Source organism: Hypoxylon fragiforme (assembly GCF_022984875.1).
Source record: "Hypoxylon fragiforme strain CBS 206.31 chromosome Unknown GGS25scaffold_5, whole genome shotgun sequence".
In the NCBI taxonomy this organism is placed as follows: domain Eukaryota; kingdom Fungi; phylum Ascomycota; class Sordariomycetes; order Xylariales; family Hypoxylaceae; genus Hypoxylon; species Hypoxylon fragiforme.
In genome coordinates this window covers 1,986,712-2,003,945 of record NW_026054760.1, presented here as the reverse complement: position 1 = coordinate 2,003,945, position 17,234 = coordinate 1,986,712, and the positions used below count along the sequence as shown (strand labels likewise).

The 17,234-nt window shown below is 42.2% G+C and overlaps 3 protein-coding genes across 3 annotated transcripts; 1 reads left to right on the top strand and 2 right to left on the bottom strand.

The window, feature by feature from the left end:
- Positions 1–375: 375 nt before the first annotated feature.
- GGS25DRAFT_284051 (2-nitropropane dioxygenase-like protein) lies at positions 376–1,850 on the bottom strand. The gene has a single exon (XM_049257492.1). It carries the CDS (start codon positions 1,488–1,490, stop codon positions 411–413), a length of 1,080 nt encoding a protein of 359 aa, XP_049116733.1. The 5' UTR covers positions 1,491–1,850; the 3' UTR covers positions 376–410.
- A 2,523-nt stretch (positions 1,851–4,373) lies between these two features.
- GGS25DRAFT_284038 (uncharacterized protein) lies at positions 4,374–6,124 on the bottom strand. The gene has a single exon (XM_049257491.1). It carries the CDS (start codon positions 5,906–5,908, stop codon positions 4,568–4,570), a length of 1,341 nt encoding a protein of 446 aa, XP_049116732.1. The 5' UTR covers positions 5,909–6,124; the 3' UTR covers positions 4,374–4,567.
- A 4,558-nt stretch (positions 6,125–10,682) lies between these two features.
- GGS25DRAFT_490905 (SAC3/GANP/Nin1/mts3/eIF-3 p25 family-domain-containing protein) lies at positions 10,683–16,334 on the top strand. Its single transcript, XM_049261036.1, has 2 exons — positions 10,683–11,208; positions 11,419–16,334. The coding sequence occupies exons 1-2, from the start codon at positions 11,145–11,147 to the stop codon at positions 15,750–15,752; spliced, it is 4,398 nt and encodes a 1,465-aa protein (XP_049116731.1). The 5' UTR covers positions 10,683–11,144; the 3' UTR covers positions 15,753–16,334.
- Positions 16,335–17,234: the final 900 nt, after the last annotated feature.

The window sequence follows — 17,234 nt, the reverse complement described above, 5'->3', positions numbered from 1 at the left end:
CTACGTATGTCGGTAGGTAAGCAAGTAGGTAGGCTATTACGCAGCGTGCCACCGCGTCATGTAGGTAGCTGCGCTGCACTGCACTGCAGCAATTATCCCCTCTCCCCTCTCCCCTCCCCTCACTCCCCTCTCCCTCTCCCCATCCCTATCGAGCGATTCTCCTTCTTGCAGGGAAATACCGGTCCCGGGCAGTCGGTAGCCGCCCCCGACTCGCTGTCCCTCTGCTCTCCACACGGAGTTTTTCTTCCGGGCAGCCGCGCAAATATCTCCGCTCTAAACCCCCCCACACTCCCCTTCGCTTTTGCCGCTTCGCTTCGCTTCGCTTCTTCAACCCCCCCCCCCCCCCCCCCCTCTACCCCACAAGCAATCAATCTCGGTGCTTCGGCCTTTCGCGAAACTTCCTCAAACCTTCACAGCTTCCCCTTGATCTCCCCCCCAGCACCCCCAGCACCCCCGACAAACCCCTGCGCCGCCCTCAGCCTCTCCACGGCGCCGTCCACCATATCCCTCACGATCTGCGCCGCGGGCAGCACCTCCGCCACGACGCCGGCAACCTGCCCCATCAGGTGCGGGAAGTCGACCTCGGCGTCGCCCGTCTCGAGGTCCTGCGAGATCGGCACCACGCCGCTGTCGCACAGCTCCCTGATCCGCTGCGGCTGCGCGTGCCAGCGGCGGATGTACTCGTTGACGCGCATCCTGAGCGGCCTTCCGGTCAGCACGAGGGTGCGCTCGGTGTCGTCGAGGCCGCAGGAGACGACGCTGCGCTTGTGCTCGTCGCTGCAGTTGGCCTCGACGCTGGCGACGAAGCGCGTGCCGACCCAGACGCCGGCCGCGCCCTGCATCAGGCTCGCGGCGAGCGAGCGGCCGTCGCTGATGCCGCCGGCCGCGACGACGAGCGCGGGGGAGCCGTGCAGCATCGCCGGGCGGTAGCGCTGCGCGACGTCGGCGACGGCGGGGATCAGGATCGAGGAGGCGATGTCCCCGGTGTGGCCGCCGCCCTCGCCGCCCTGCGCACAGACGAGGTCGACGCCGAGGTCGAGGGCCTTGGTGGCGTGGCGCGGGTGCCCGACCATGTTCATCACCAAGATCCCGGCGTCATGCAAACGATCAATAACTTTCTTGGGGGGCACGCCAACGGCGCTAACAAACAAACGGGCGCCGCTCTCGATGGTGATGTCGATGAGCTCGTCGAGCTTGCCGTGCGTGTAGTCGTGGTTGGTCTTGCGGGCGTTGCCGCCGACCTGGGGTAAGGCGAGGTCGATGCCGAAGGGGAGGTCCGGGGAGCGGAGGGCGGCTTTGAGCTCGGAGACGATGGAGCGGAGCTGGTCCGGCGTGTACTGGAAGCCGCCGATGACGCCGAGGCCGCCGGCGTTGGAGACGGCGGCTGCGAGGGCGCCGCCGGAGACTCGGGCCATGCCGGCGAGCAGGATCGGGTGCTGGATCCCGAGGAGGGTGGTGAGGGGGGTTACGATGGGTCCCTGGGGTGCCATGGTGTTGTTTTGTGTACCCGGGTATGTAGTGTAGGTGTTATATAAATTGTGTATATGTAGAAGATGGTGTCGGGGATGTTTATCTACGCGGACCAACCGGGAACGAGGTCACATGCAAAATATGCTGTTAGATGCCAAGTAGCTAACCTAGGTATATGACGAGGTAATTGACTGTGAAAGAGAGATATCCTTAACTTGAGAGATTAGTTGATTAGGATTGTGATGGTCCACAGTTAAGGAGTTATGTTACTAAGGGTAAGTATGTTCACAGAAAACGAGATGTTAACCATAAGCTCTCTCACATTGAAGCTGTTCAGCCAGGGGTTTAAGAGTGTAAGATGCTAACTACCTAGGTAGGATATAAATGTCTAAATAAACGGTTCCACCAACAACCTTGGTAAGGATGGCGGGCACTAAAGAACATAGCTGGCAGGGGCAAAAGGTGGGGTTTCTGGGGTAAGGTCGAAAAAAAGTGCCGAGGTACTTCTATTTTAAGTAAAAATACCCGGCAAATTGCAAGCAATTTAAATTAGTAAAACTTTACTAATTTGATATCTGGAAAATCGTCGCTCCGCAACAATTTTGATTTTAAGTACTATTTCTTAATTTTTTTATTTTTTGAAATACTAAACATGTAATCATGCCTCCGGCGGCTCCTGCGGAGTGCTGCTCGCTCCGCTCGGAAAGGAAAACAGATTTAAATCACCCAAATGTTTAATCCAATTAAAAGCCAGCCATTGGCCAGTTTGAGTGGGCACTTTCTTTCACGTACGACATAGTAAGGCAATAGTTACATAACAATCACGTGATGGTAGGTTCCTTTCACATCAGACACCGATTACATAATACTCACGCCAGTGACGACGGGTTCCTTTGGCATGGATTACGTGGTACTCACGTGACGGTCGGAATACCGGCGTAATGGACGGACCGGACTCACACGTGAAAAGAGTAAATTATACTTCCCTCCAGGCCACGTGATATTGTTGAGAATATCAAGTGGCCCCATCTACTAAGCCTAGATCAACCCATGCGCCGGGACTTACTGGTATTAGGGCTGGGATCGGCTCGGCCGGATGGGGAGAAATTGTCGGATTGGGGGGATTTATGGGTATAGGAGGGAGGTTCGGAAAGCCGGTTGTCGGAGGCCGGCTGTATTTGGGAACCGCTTGCGGCGATGGGACTGCCCCAGGGGGGATTTACGGCTGATGGTACATGTTAGCGTCAGGGATAAACCCTCCCGGAAGCTCTGAAAGCTCTCCTGGAGCAGGTCACGGCAGCAGCGGCGGCAGCGCAGCATTCCGGGGCCGGCCGACCCGCCTCGGAATGGGTGTATCAGCCATTAATTCAATGGATCAACTGGGTTGGGGCTGTGTGGCTCTTGAAAAGCTCTTGAAAAGCTCTTGAAAACTCTTGAAAGCCCTTGAAACCTGAAAAGTGGTTGAAAGGAGGAAGAAAAGAATTACAACAGCTTGGGGGTTGAGAGCCCTTATATAGACCGGTCTAGAGCACGCTCCATCAGTACGTACCCTAACCATCCAAGGCAAAAAGTTAGGCAAACTAAGCGCTAGTAAGCCTATTGAAATTGAAGCCATCCTATTGGCTCAAATCTGGACCTATTGAGCCGCTAGTAAAAAGTGAAACGTTTGGAGCCAACTTTCAAGCTGTTGATTGATTGATTGGGTGCATCGCTTTTCAGCCCCCAAATCCAGCAAACCACCTTCCACACCACCTTCAACACCACCATGTAAATCAATTATTTCAAATATTTCTTGAAATATTTGATTTAGGTGGTGGTGTTGAAGATGATTAATAAGATGGATTAAATGGATCAAATGGATCAAATGGAAAAAAGTTGAAAAGAAGAAGTTGGAATGGAAGAATTAGAAAAGATGGATTGGATTAAAAAGATGGATTGGATTAGTCAGCTTTGATTATTAAGAATGGAACTGAATGGATGGAATTGAATGGATGGAATTGAATGGAAAGTGGCTGATTTAAGGCTGTGGAGGCTGAGCTTATCTTATCAATGGAATTAAATAGAAAGTGGCTGAATTGAGGCTGTGGAGGCTCAGCTCCTTATCTTATCAGTTTCTGCGGGAAACAGAGTCCGAGCTTGAAATTTTCACTCATAGGCACGGCTCCACTACACGATTTTATTAAGTAAAACTTTACATTTAACTCGTCCCTCCTTAGTAAAGTTTTACTAACAATATTCGAAAGGAATGGAGAATGGAGATCCGGGTGCGTAATGATTAGTATGAGGTACGGAAGACGGCGAGCAGAATTGTTCAATTTCCAATGGGTACTACACATCCTTGTCAGAACTGGTCGGATGTGAGGCAGATCTACCTATCTCCGTAGCTCATTTACAGGACCTATTAATTAGCTGACAAAAGTGTTGGATGGAGAAATATTCTGCAAGTGTCCTCCGTATTAGTGAAGTATGTATGTAATGCTAAGATGTAGTAACATGGCTTCGTAGATAAATATATACCTATCATATATGGTATTGAACGAATACATATCTATTACATATATCAACTCTATATATGTAGGTATATGCCCAGGTATACTCTGGACAGGTAGGTATCCTCATTCTCAGTCCTTTACTAGATAAGTACAATGTCTGAATAGTCATAATATAATACATCCCGTTATATACTCCCTCTAGAACGAGCAAGGTCATAATTGTTTGCGAACGCTGCAAGATTTTGACTTGCTATCCTAACCCATAATCCCTACTTGTAATTCTACATCTATAAAGTACAGAGCTCTGGGGCAATTGGCCATATACCTACTAGCTTATTGGACATAGGACCGGCTGCTAGCAAGCTACTTGCCTCATTCATGGCACGCGTTCGGCATGCCATTGAATCGTAAACGTGAGCATATCTTCTTAGTCCGGCATGGAAACTCTTGGGCCTTGTTCGTTTGGGTTTCCATCTTCGAGACCAGTTGGAGTTGGTTGCCAGGACATGTCAGGTCGGTTTGGAATATGCGGATGTGCGGACTGCAAGTAAAGTCCGTTTAGATTGATATCGCGGGATGGTAGGTAATATATAACGTAATAGTTATCATCGAAAGTACGGCAGTCTTGCCGGTACAAAATCATCTTGCGGGGGCTTTGCTGGTGCTATTGCTGTTGGTGTTGGTGTTGGCATTGGTGCTGGTATTGGCGCTGGATGACTCTCTTCTGCGGCTCCTGGCTCATCCTCGTCATCCTCGTCGTCCGTAGCTTGATCCAATATGACCTCTTCTGGCACCGGTGCCTTTTCTACTCTGAGCACCACTTCTGACTTCGCCTCGGGAACAGATTCAATCTTTAGGTTTTCCCGACTTAGCCCGCGTCGAAGAGCTAATTCCGCAGCTGCCTGCCTTTTTTTCTCAACAATTTCGTGTTCCTCCCTTTCTAGCCGTTCTTCCTCTAGTCGTAGATCCTCGAGCGACGCTGTTAAAAGCAGCGCCGGACTTTCTGGAAGCATGGGCCCTGAGCCTAAGCTTGGGAGTAACGATGGCCTTGTTGAATCTATCGTCGTCCTCGAGATGCTCCTTGGCATCCTACTATCGGCAACCCGCTTTCCTTTGCTACTCCTTGTTTTATTACTCGAGCGATCGTCTACGTGGTCTAACGAAATGGTGAATTCGTCGTCTAATGGTATCGCGTCTTCGTCCCCTTCTTCATCACTTGGGAAGAGGTCGCCTCTCGATCTGTACGAATCGCTCGTATCTCCACTGCCTACCGTCCCACTCCGTTTCCTATTATGCATTGATGGTCCGTTCATATGTTCTACATTCCCACCATCGCCTAGAAGTGGTTCGTGTTCTGCGTGTAGCCCCGATCTTGATGCCCCAGGGTGTTCCTGTAAATTCGCCGCACTAGGTTTATACCGTAGGGTTCCACCAATCTTGAACGGCAGACGGCCTAAGAACCCTAAGGGCGCGGTGCTTGGGATGATGGTTGGGTCTTCTTGGGAATTAGCTCTTTTCCGTGGGCCCTTCGTGCCATAACTCATGCCACGTTTCCTCTTTGGTTGTTCTTGAACGTCGCCGGCACTCCGTTTCCCCCCAGTGCCTGCCAGTAAGCGATCCCAATCTTCGCTTCGCCAGCCACCGAGTAGCCCTCCATCTTCCCCATCTCCCAGTTCGGCATCCCAATCGTCGTAGAAGTCGAAGCTATATTCGGCTCTCCCTCTAGCTCGATGACGATCTCTTAGTCGTCGCGCTCTTTCCTCGCGGTCGCCTAAACAAACATTGGTACAGCTTTCGAAGGCGGTGGAGATAGAAGAGACGCAAGGGTTAATGTAGGTGTGTCCAAAACTCCATATACCAGCAGCCGCATTTTCAGTGACTGCCTCGGTGGTTTGGGAGATCTGATTCCATCGCTGGCGAAGACGAGGGTCTTCTAAGAATGCCATTGCGTCCCAGCGGAGGCGCCGACTGGTTTCCTTTATATGTCACGAAAACGCGATGGAAGGATTCGTGTAGCTCTTCTATCGGGAAATATCGGTGGAACAAGTGAGCCTACTCTCTTCAGATGGACAATATGAGACACGAGTGTCGGACCTCCGGTTTCAACGTCTAACGTGTAATTCGGTTGGTTGCTCAATTGGTAGGAATGGTGTATGATACGATCCAATGTGAATTGTGGCCCATTTGGCGTTGATAGGTGGGATCCTTTGAATGCGTATTATGCGTATTAATGGATAAAATTGGAGCAGTGTGCACGATAGGGCGTGATACGGCTGATGCAAGTAAGATGGAAGTTTCCATGCTACTAAGCACTTTTAGTATGTACTACGAAGGTGTTGATGGATATGGTTAGATGTTGTTGCGTCGACGTTGAGCACGTTAAGGCTTTGAAGAGGAAAAGACTATGTATGTTAGGTAGAAATTGTAATTTGTTGTGATTGTTGAGATTGTTGATAACAAGGAGGGATTTAGGGGATTCAGGAATTGGAGTGTAGCTGATTTAAAAATAGGTAAGGTAAGTTCTGATTGCATGAATAATAAGCCCAATAGGAACATTGAACTATAAATGCTGGATACTATCCAATGTGACTGTGGTTGGCCCTAGCATGTCCATCCCGTCCACTATTGCAATGTAGGTTTTCATGACCTCATATTAGCCCTGGGGATAGTTATATGCAATACTATGTAAGGAGGCATTTAGGTTAGGCATTTTGGAGGGCTAAGCACTTAACTACTAGAGGGCACACGCTCGCGCGCGCCACAAATGCCCGAGTTTTCTCGGACCCAATTTTAATGTTACTACAACCTATCCTAAAGGCTGCTTTCAGGCTAGCGCAACACTAAGGATTTAAGGTTTTGATAAGACGATTTAATTGGATGCAGCACCCTTTAGATCACATGACCTGCTTTTTCAAGTTATAACCCTTTTTTTTAGATGGTAGGGAGCACACGGGCCATCAACACTTCTTATTCAATTCAACTGATTGAATTGATCGGATTGATTGAATTGATCGGATTGATTGAATTTATTGAATTAATTAATTGATTAATTGATTCCTGGACTGATTAATTAAATGCAGCACCTTTTGGATCACGTGACTGCCTGCAACACTATTAAGCCATCAACCCTTTTAATTTAACCCTTCTTATTTAACCTTTCCAATTAAACCTTTCTTATTTAATTCAATTAATTAAATTTATTAAATTAATTAAATTTGTTAAATTTATAAATGAATTAATTAATGAATTAATTAATTAAATAATTAATTTACATATATATTTTATTACAAATTAATTAATTAACTGGTTAACTAATTAAATAACTGGTTAAATAACCCGGGCTAACTCATTTAATATTAAATTTAACATTAAATTTAAAGCTGGATTTAATAACTACTTAAATAATTAATTAAATGCCTTATTAACGACTTAATTTATTAATTAATTAAAAACTTAATTAAATATTAAATTAAAGAAATTAAAGAATTAATATAATTAAAGAAATTAAAAATGTTTCAATTATATAATTAAAATTTTAAAACATCTTTAATTAAATTTTTAATTAATTCTTAAATCCCTTAACCCCTTTAATCCCTTTAATCCTTTTAATCTAATATTTAATCAAATTTTTAATTAATTAATAAATTAAATATTTAATTAAATATTTAATTAAATATTTAAATAACTTCAACTTTAAATTTAACGTTAAATAAGTTAAGTTATTATATATTCGTTAAATCCCTTAAATCTTTAAATTTAAGCTTAATTTAACGCTTTTAACTTAAACCACATTTAACCTTTTTTCCATTTTAAATAATTTTTAAATTAAATATTACATTATAATAAAATAAAATTTAATTAAAAACGCATTTAATTGCCGATTAATTAATATTAAACTTAAATTAATATAATATTTAATTATAAAATTATTTAAGTAAATAAATAGCAAAGTAAAAGGCATGTAATCACCTTTAAAGCCACTTTAAAAGCCTTTAACACCTTTAAAACCTTTAAAGTTAAACCTTATTTAACACTTTTAACCTTAAATAACTTTTTAAAATATATAATTATAAAAAAACAATTAAATTTAATTAAAAGTATATTTAATTATAAATTTATTAATACCGCTTTTAAATTAAGGTAATACGTAATTGAAAAATTATTTTTATATATATAATTATTAAAAAAGGTTACGTGATAATACTTAAGATAACCTTAAGCGGCTTTAAAGTTTTTAAGCGGCTTTAAAGGCCTTTAATATATCTTTAACGTTAATTACATGCCCCTATTTTACCAGCTTATTTACTTAAATAACTTTACAACCATATATCGTTTTAATTTAAAATTTAAATTAATTAATTAACAATTAAATATTCTTTTAATTAAATCCGGTTACATCGTAATACCACATATAATTAAAAGGTTATTTAATTAAATTAATATAAGTAATTAAAAGCATTTATTAAATTATATAACCTGCTTTTTCAAGTTATAACTTTATTTTTAAATAATAAGGAATATATAAACCATTAACCTTTTTAATTAAACCCTTTTAATTTAATTTAACTAATTAAATTAATTAAATTAAATTAATTAAATTAAATTAATTAAATTAATTAATTAATTAATTAATGAATTAACTAATTAATTAATTAATTAATTAATTAATAAATTAACTAATTAATTACAACACCTTTTAAATCACGTAACTACTTATAACATTTTTTTTAATATAATAAAAACGATTAAACCTTTTAATTAAACTTAATTTAATTAATTAAATTAATCGATTTAAATTAAATTAATTTAATTAAACTAATTAAATTAATTAAATTAATAAATTAATAAATTAATTAATTAAATAATTAATTTATATATTTTATTATAAGTTAGTTAAATAATTAATTAAATAACTTAAGTTAATTTATTTAATATTAATTTTAAAGTTAAATTTAATAATTATTTAAATAATTACTTAATAACCTAATTTATTAATTAATTAAAAACCTAATTAAATATTAAATTAAAGAAATTAAGGGGATTAAAAAAATCAAAAGATTTAAGAATTAATTAAAAACTTAATTAAAGTTATATAATTAAAACATTTTTACTTAAATTTTTAATTAACTTATAAATTCCTTTAATTATATTAATCCTTTAATTTCTTTAATTTAATATTTAATTAAGTCTTTAATTACTTAATAAATTAAATCGTTAATTAAATATTTAATTAATTATTTAAGTAATTATTAAATTCAACTTTAAATTTAATATTAAATAAATTAACTTAAGTTATTTAATTAATTATTTAATTAATTAATTAGCTAATTTATAACAAAATATATAAATTAATTATTAACTTAATTAATTCATAAATTTAATTAATTTAATTAATTTAATTAATTAAATTAAATAAGAAAAGTTAAATTAAAAAAGTTAATAATTAATATATTTTTTATTATATTAAAAAAGAAAATATTATAAAAAGTTATATAATTTAAAAAACGTTACATTTAATTAATTAATTAATTAATTAATTAATTAATTAATTAATTAATTAACTAATTAATTAATTTATTAATTAATTAATAAATTAATTTAATTAATTTAATTTAATTAATTTAATCCAATTAATTTAATTAATTAAATTAAATAAAAAATATTTAATTAAAAAAATTCCATTAAAAAAGTTAAATTAAAAATATTAATAACTCCTATAATCCAAAAAAAAAAGTTATAACTTAAAAAAATAAATCATATAATTTAAAAAATGCTACATTTAATTAAATTATCATGTTAAAACCTTAAATCTTTTATATTACATTAACTTAAAAATAATCTTTAAAACCCATAATTTCAACGATTTCAATTAATCCCGATTTTTTTATATAAGTTATTAAAATAATTAAATATATATATTTTTCATTTTTATAATAATTATAATTAAATAATTAAATCTTAATAACCGCTGATAAATTTAAATGTTTTTAAGGCTTATAATAATATTAAACCTTTAATATTCCTTATTTAAAAGCTTAAACACTTAATAAAACTTAAAATTTAAGCATTTTTCCATACGTATAATTGCATTTATAGCTCCCCACATGGCTTAATAATCTTAGTAAACCTTTCTTTTTTACAAAGCCTAAAATTCCTTTAAATCTTAAAATATAACTATATATATGGCTCCATACGTGGCTTAAGAATCTTAACAAACCTTCCTCTTTTACAAAGCCTAAAATTCCTCCCCTAAAGACCCACAAGCTTACGTAAGCAACCATTTAAAGTTTTAATAAACCTTCCTCTTTTACAAAATCCAAAATTCCTCCCCTAAAGACCCATAAACTTACATAAACAATATCCCCACCTTCCTAAAATGGAAAAAGTTTCCTATTTAAGCCTAGTGCGTCTGATTAGTAAGCCAAATCCCCTTGAGAAAAAAACCGTACAGTAACCCTCGAAAACTCGGGCAAACTCGGGCAAAGCGTGACTGACTAGAACCTGAATTACCTGGGGAAAAGAGCGGTTTCTTTTGCCGGTACTTCAATGTTAGTTAGTGCTATGGTAGAATTCAGTTCCCCAAATTTGTAGGAGCTTCACTCAAAGCTTGGACCAGTTCAATGTTTTTAGTTAACCTCAGCTTCAATGTTGCCCAAACATACTAACCTAGGTAGGTACCTATTAATACTAGTAGTATACATAGGTACCTAACCGTCTAACGTTAAACCATTTACAGCTAAGATTAGGCGGTCATGCCAGGCAAGAAACAGTAGCTTCCGCTTGCGACCTTTCAACGTTCACGCTCCCGTTGATGATCGCAACCTTGTCAAATCCGTCAATTCCTGCACCTTCACAACTTAATCAGCAAATTTCTCCGACATCTCTTACGTCGCGCTCCGTCCTATAGGTCGGACCACGACTCTCTGAACCATTCTTTTTTTTTCTCTGCAAGGTCTTATTCACTAGTTCTTTCACACTCTTTGTACTCTTCACTTTTTATTCCTTTTCCCTTATCAAGCCAATATCCCTTTGTATTTGTAGACATCGAGTACGACCTTTCTTTAGCCATTTTCGCTTGCCTCTCATCCCGATTCCACCTCATTTCACACCTACCCAAGTTATCACAGTTGCCTCATACCATCAATGATAGAGCCAACACGCGAGGTGCCGCAATAAAGCGCAATGCTCAATACTGAGAGACAGAGTGGTTGGGGAGTTGGCCAGGTGCCGAATCCGCCTATCAACCGTAAGTAAATGGCTTTTCTTCTCCGATGACAATAACCTACGCTTGCTGTGACTAGCCTTCAATCGATATTGTCGAATTTGCATCCATATCCGATCCTGCGATATCCCCGAATAGACCATGCGATTTATCGAGATGTGAGAACGAGGGGGAAAAAGCATACAAGGACGCGATGATGCTTGTAGACTACTGACGCTGTTTCTTCCGCTATAGCATTCGCCCAACCGGCTTCCTCTCAACCTGTGAATCCATTCGCAAAGGCTCCGAGTAACCCGTTCCAACCAAAGCAACCTAATGGAGTAACTACTCCAGCGGTAAACCCTTTCCTGGCAAAACCTAACCCCCCAAATCCTTTCTTGACTTCGACCTCTACCAGCCAGAGTAAACCGGCGCCCACTGCATTTGGCCAACCCTCGGGTCCGACACCGAAATCTAATCCATTCGCCAAGCCTAGCAATGCACAAGATTTCAAGCCCATACCTGCTACGACTAGTAACTCTTCGACCACGAAAGCCCCCCGCAAGCAACAATCACCATTTTCTAACGGGGGCGAGCCATCAACTAAGCCAAGCGTCAATGGGGAAAGAAAGGTTGCCAACTACGTTCAGCCAGCATGGAAGCCATCGCAGAAAGATGCGGGTTCGGCAGCAGGCAGAACCAAAGCTGCCATAGGCCAGAGCAATGGGAAGCGGAAGAGTGAGAATGATTATCAGCGACAAAGCAAGTTCTCCCGGAAATCACCAGATTCAGAAGCTGCGCCTACTCCATTTGGCGCTCCTCAACAAAACAAGGTCGACACCTTTTCTAAAAACAAGTTAGGAAAGCCTAGGAACGGAGGCGATCGAAATGATTTTGCCAAACAGATACTAGCTCAACTTGCAAAGGATAACATCAAACCTCCCCGATGGCCAGAAAATCCAGGAAGCCATGCATCACGCCAGGCAATAGAACGCTATCGGGAGACTTATAAAGTGTACCGAGAGAGGGCAAGAAAATCGCTCACGAGAGCTGGTCTGATCGACGACCCCGACAAAAAAAGAAGACTCGATGAGGCGCTTGTGTTCAAGGGAATTTGCCAGGAGATGTGTCCTGAGTGGGAGAAGATCACTCGGATAGTAGAGCACGATATTAGAGGACCGGAGAAGGGTAAAGATGAGCGAGGGGAGCTCGTTGCGATGCCCGAGCTCATGGTCAAGCGTCTTGCTCGCTCGGCTGCAGGACAAGATGCGCCTCTTCCGATGGACGTTAGATCCGTTGCTACGCTTCGCTGGACGTTGGATTACCTGATCGACGAGCTCATTCCATCAGACGATGAATTGCCTCAGAGGCACAGCTACCTCTGGGATCGAACTCGAGCCATTCGAATCGACTTCTCCTTTCAGAAATATGCTATGACTCCTGACGAAACGAAAGACCAGGTCTATTGTCTCGAGACCATCGCCCGTTTCCATGTGACTTCGTTACACCTTCTTTCCCAAGACGGCTTCACCCCTTCAGATTTTTCAGAGCAGCAGGAGGTTGAACAACTAGGAAAGACACTAATATCCTTGATGGAGGTCTACGATGACTGTATGCATCAGGGAATTAGTTGTGAAAATGAGGCCGAGTTCCGAGGGTATTTTATAATATTCAATGCCCATAACCCGGCTCTCATGGAAATGATCGAGGGTTGGGAGTCTCGATTTGGAAGCAGTATACAATCCGCTATAGGCATTGTCGAATGTATCGAGAATACACGGCAAATACTGGGCCCATTATATCCGGAAACTGCGTCTCAAATGGCCATCGACGCTATTTCGATATTCTTCGACGTTATTGCATGTCCGGAGGTCTCTTATACCATGGCCTGTTTTGCCGAAATTCATTTCAACAGCGTGCGCAAAGGGATCCTGAAGGTTATCAAGAAGGCTTACTCAAGGCCACGATTTGGCCCGAAGGACCTCACCCCTAAGGTTCTGAAGAAGTTTTTGCGCACAGATACCGAAGAAGAGGCTGCTGAGTTTTTTCGGAAGCATGGCCTCAAGTTTGATGAACAAGACGGATACCTTGTTCTTCTCCCCGGCGTGGAGTTCACTGAGGCACGAATACCCCACAGCTTTTCGGGAGATATTGTAGAGCGTAAGCGTTCTGGGCGCTCACTCCCAACTATCATTCACGAGACCGTCTTCGAGTTGGGTTCACGAGATCTACCGAACCAGGATTCACCAACTCACAGCCCAGAAGAGAGCTTGTTTGTGAGCGATTCGCAGAATGAACCATTCGCAAGCATCAATAATAGTGAACAACAACAACATGACAATAGGATAGAGAGCAATGAACCTACCCCAGCTTTCAGTCGACCCGATCCTGCAAGCTCCGGTTCATCTATGTTTGGAAATCATGTCGCCACCAAGCCGACGCCTTCTACCTCTTTTGGGCAACCTTCGACATCGGCCATTGCACAGCTAGGTAAAGGAGACAGCGTCGGTTCGTCCAATCCTTTTCTTTCTAGTGCAACGTCCACTTCCTCAGGGCTGTTCACCTCGACCTCTCAGCTCAACAAGACCACAGCAATCCCACCCTCCGGCTCCGTCGCATCTAACATGATGCCTGCTTTTCTCGAGGGTGCTGTCTCGAAATCTCACGCAACAGATGATCGCGGGAGTGATCAAGAGCATGCGGAAAGTTCTAAGGCGCAGTCAGCACTATCAACTCAAACAATCAAATTTGGAGATGACGTTTCAAAACAGTCCATAAATGCATCCCAAAACAATGTTTCGACAGGCCTCTTCAATTTATTCAATGATAATAGCAAAAATAAAGAAGCAGTACCGCCAGATACACAAAGCTCCAGCCCGTTCTCCGGCCTTCTACCGACAAATGTAGAACTATCAAACAAAGATGGGCCCCAACTCTCCGGGCCCTTGGGCCCATCTACAACATTAGGCCCTCAGCCGCTTCCTATGCCAGCTACGTCCGCCTCTAGTCAATTCCCTACCCAATCGACTAGCGCTCTATCCTCGGATACATCCGTACAAGGCGATCCAGCTCTCAACCCAAACCATACCCCGACGCTATTTCAGCAACAAGTTCCAGGGTCATCCGAACCCAACATCCAGGGAAGTTCTCACAGCTTCTTGAACAAGGCACCGACAAATACCAATTCTACGTTGTCGTCACAGCAATCCGGATCTACGAGCACATCGGTCCCTACAAAAACTACCAAGAATGACCCAATGGACAATTTCAGTCGTTGGTTTGTCTGTGCAGATAGGGGCCTGATGGAATCACAGCTGGAACAATTTGCAGTTGAACACATACTCAAGAATATTTGGGATGGTTTTCAGGCTTCAGAGGCGGAACGTATCCGAAAAGAAGAAGACGAGGCGTCCTGGGCTGCGGCACGCAAATTCAGAGAGTACAGCCTGAAAGTCAAGTATTATTATCGTTGGCATGAGGGCTTTCGTAAACGAGCAAGACTCAGACGTATGAAGCTCGAAAATGAAAAGGCTAGACAGTGGAGGTTGCCCGAGAATGTGGCAAAACGTGAGCGCGAGGAGAGGGAAGCGCAGGAGAAAGTCCTGCAGGAGGCGAAGGAATCAATACTCGGGAGAAGTCGCCAGAATGTTGACAAAACTGCGAAACTAAGATCATCGACCAGATCAAGCTCTATGTCGAAGGTACAACAAGTTCAGGATTCGCTAGCCAGATCGCATCTTAACACGCTCAGCCCTGAATCAAGCACACACAGCATCGAAGAAGCATTACTTGCTACAGGTGTCTTCAGCGGCATGCGAGACGAAAGAGCCGCCGCGCGTTACGCTGCTAGAGGGTATGGTGACGAAGTCGATTCGGACAGGGTGCAAGAGAAGAAGATGAAGCTACGATCTGAAAACCACCGTCGTGTGAAGCGCGGGCTTCCTCCGCTAAAATCACTTCCAGAACCGAAGGTTCACAAGGAAGGGTCCAAAACAGCAATGGTCAGAGCGCTTTGCAGCGGTGCCGGTAGAGATACCATGTCTATGTCAACAGGAAGTCTGCGCAACTCGACATTCAGCTCGAGTTATCGTTCGAGTCTCGGTTATAACAGTAGCCGAGTCTCGAAACCTCGACCGACCGTTACAGACCCCTACTGGCGCCTCAAAGCTAACGGACTGGTACGAATGCCGAACGGTGAATACTTACACGAGTCGATCGCAATCCCTATGTTAAAAGAAGGAAAAAGAATTCCGGGCTTTGGAGACTATGGCTTGCCGCCTGTCAAACCTTCAAATCCGAATCTTAGCCAGTCACCTCCACCAGCGTTGCCACTAAGTGACTTCTCATCGCCACACATTCGGAATGATGACGTGCCATTAAGCCCAACAGGAAGCTCTCCTCTAGATGCAGAAAGTCAGAAACGGAAGCGCAACGCAGAAGACGAGGATTTTGCCTCAATTGGGCGTGGCTCACCTGCAATCAGGAAGCGGGCTAAGAGCGGAGATGACGATCAGAACTTCCTTGATGATATTGCGAGCCTTCTAAACAGGGTGGATTCTATCAGAAATTCGACATCGAAGGAAAATTGATGAGCATTTGTTGTGTAGCTCAGGTATCACTAAGGGGCAATGAAAAGAGGTATTCAGATGGATGGAAAGGGTTTGGGAAGTGTATGTACGACTCCTATCGTTTACACTGCGTTGGTATACGATGTGAATCCTGGCCAGTTTGACTGATGACCTGCCAGTAGAAGGAAGGAAGGAAAGGGGGAATACCAGGACTACGGAGGATGGACTCGACAATGCGGAGGAAATGAATGCGAACTGGACCGATCGGATCGGTCCCTGATTTGTCTTAAGTACCTACACATGCATGGATTGGCGTTACCAAAGGATAAAGCATTTCAAGAGGAAGCAAATGCAATGAGCTTTTTTTTTACCCAATTTACCTACCTACCGATTTACCAAAGTTTTATCTACACCATCACAAGCGTACTTCTTTTGCCCTAAATGATTTCAGGGGTCAACACCAGCAGCAAAACTTTTGTCATTCTTCTAATTGGTATGATGGTTGGTTGGTTTGCTGGCTATAATTCGAGATACCCGAAGGTACATACAACAACAACAACAATAACAACATTGCATAAAAACGAGGGCTCGATGTTTTTGGGGGGGTTTCCTGGGGGGGGGGGCTCAAGGTTTTTATTTGGGGCTTCAGCGAAACGAATAATATGATATGACATGACAGCATCAATCACCACCTCACCTCATCGCCTCTCATTTCATCGCACATGCACAAATACAAATATATAACCTAGAAGCGATGTGATGTGTCTCTCTCTCCGCACGCGTGTAGCGTGTATATATATATATATATGAGGAAATAGATGCATGTGAGACAAACCTCTTGAAAGCGCACTACCTACCTACCTAGCCTGCTTAGGCATTTGATGAGAAGATTGTAGATGTACATAGTTATTGATAAGATGCCGATGAATAACGATACCCAAGTACCTCCTATATACTACCTTCCTATACATACATACGTAGGTATTGTATACCATGTTCAGAGACATATATACAGATGCATTAACCATGAGGATCGCATCATCACCAAAGCAGCTCTCACATCCACGGATGTCTAGTACCTACATAGGTGCCTAGGTAGGTCCCGTAGCGGGGACCCCCTATTCGCGAGGATGATTCCTCGCCGGACGTGATTATTCTTGACTACCTACTAGGTTAGGTTAGGTATGTAGGTACATAGGTAAATAGAAGTAAGTATTCGCACATTGAGTACCTAGGTAGGTAGGTATCTTCATTTCCATCCAGCTTGGGGGGAATCAATCCATCTCCTTCGATTAGGTAGGTACCCAAGAAACCTTTCCATTCATTCCCTCCCCGTCAACCAGCAGCCACCAAGTCAGAGTCATTCTTCCCATCCACGATACCTACCTATTCCTCCATGAGGTAGGTGCCTAGGTAGGTAGGTAGATGTAGTAGAAACCCAGGTCACCAACGTACCTACCTACCTACCTACTCAAACAACATACCCTATGTAGGTAAGCACTC

Coding starts and splice junctions, on each gene's coding strand:
- GGS25DRAFT_284051 (XM_049257492.1), bottom strand. CDS start 1,490: ATGGCACCCCAGGGACCCATCGTAACCCCCCTCACCACCCTCCTCGGG.
- GGS25DRAFT_490905 (XM_049261036.1), top strand. CDS start 11,145: ATGCTCAATACTGAGAGACAGAGTGGTTGGGGAGTTGGCCAGGTGCCG. Junction 11,209..11,418: donor GCCGAATCCGCCTATCAACC/GTAAGTAAATGG, acceptor CTTCCGCTATAG/CATTCGCCCAACCGGCTTCC.
- GGS25DRAFT_284038 (XM_049257491.1), bottom strand. CDS start 5,908: ATGGCATTCTTAGAAGACCCTCGTCTTCGCCAGCGATGGAATCAGATC.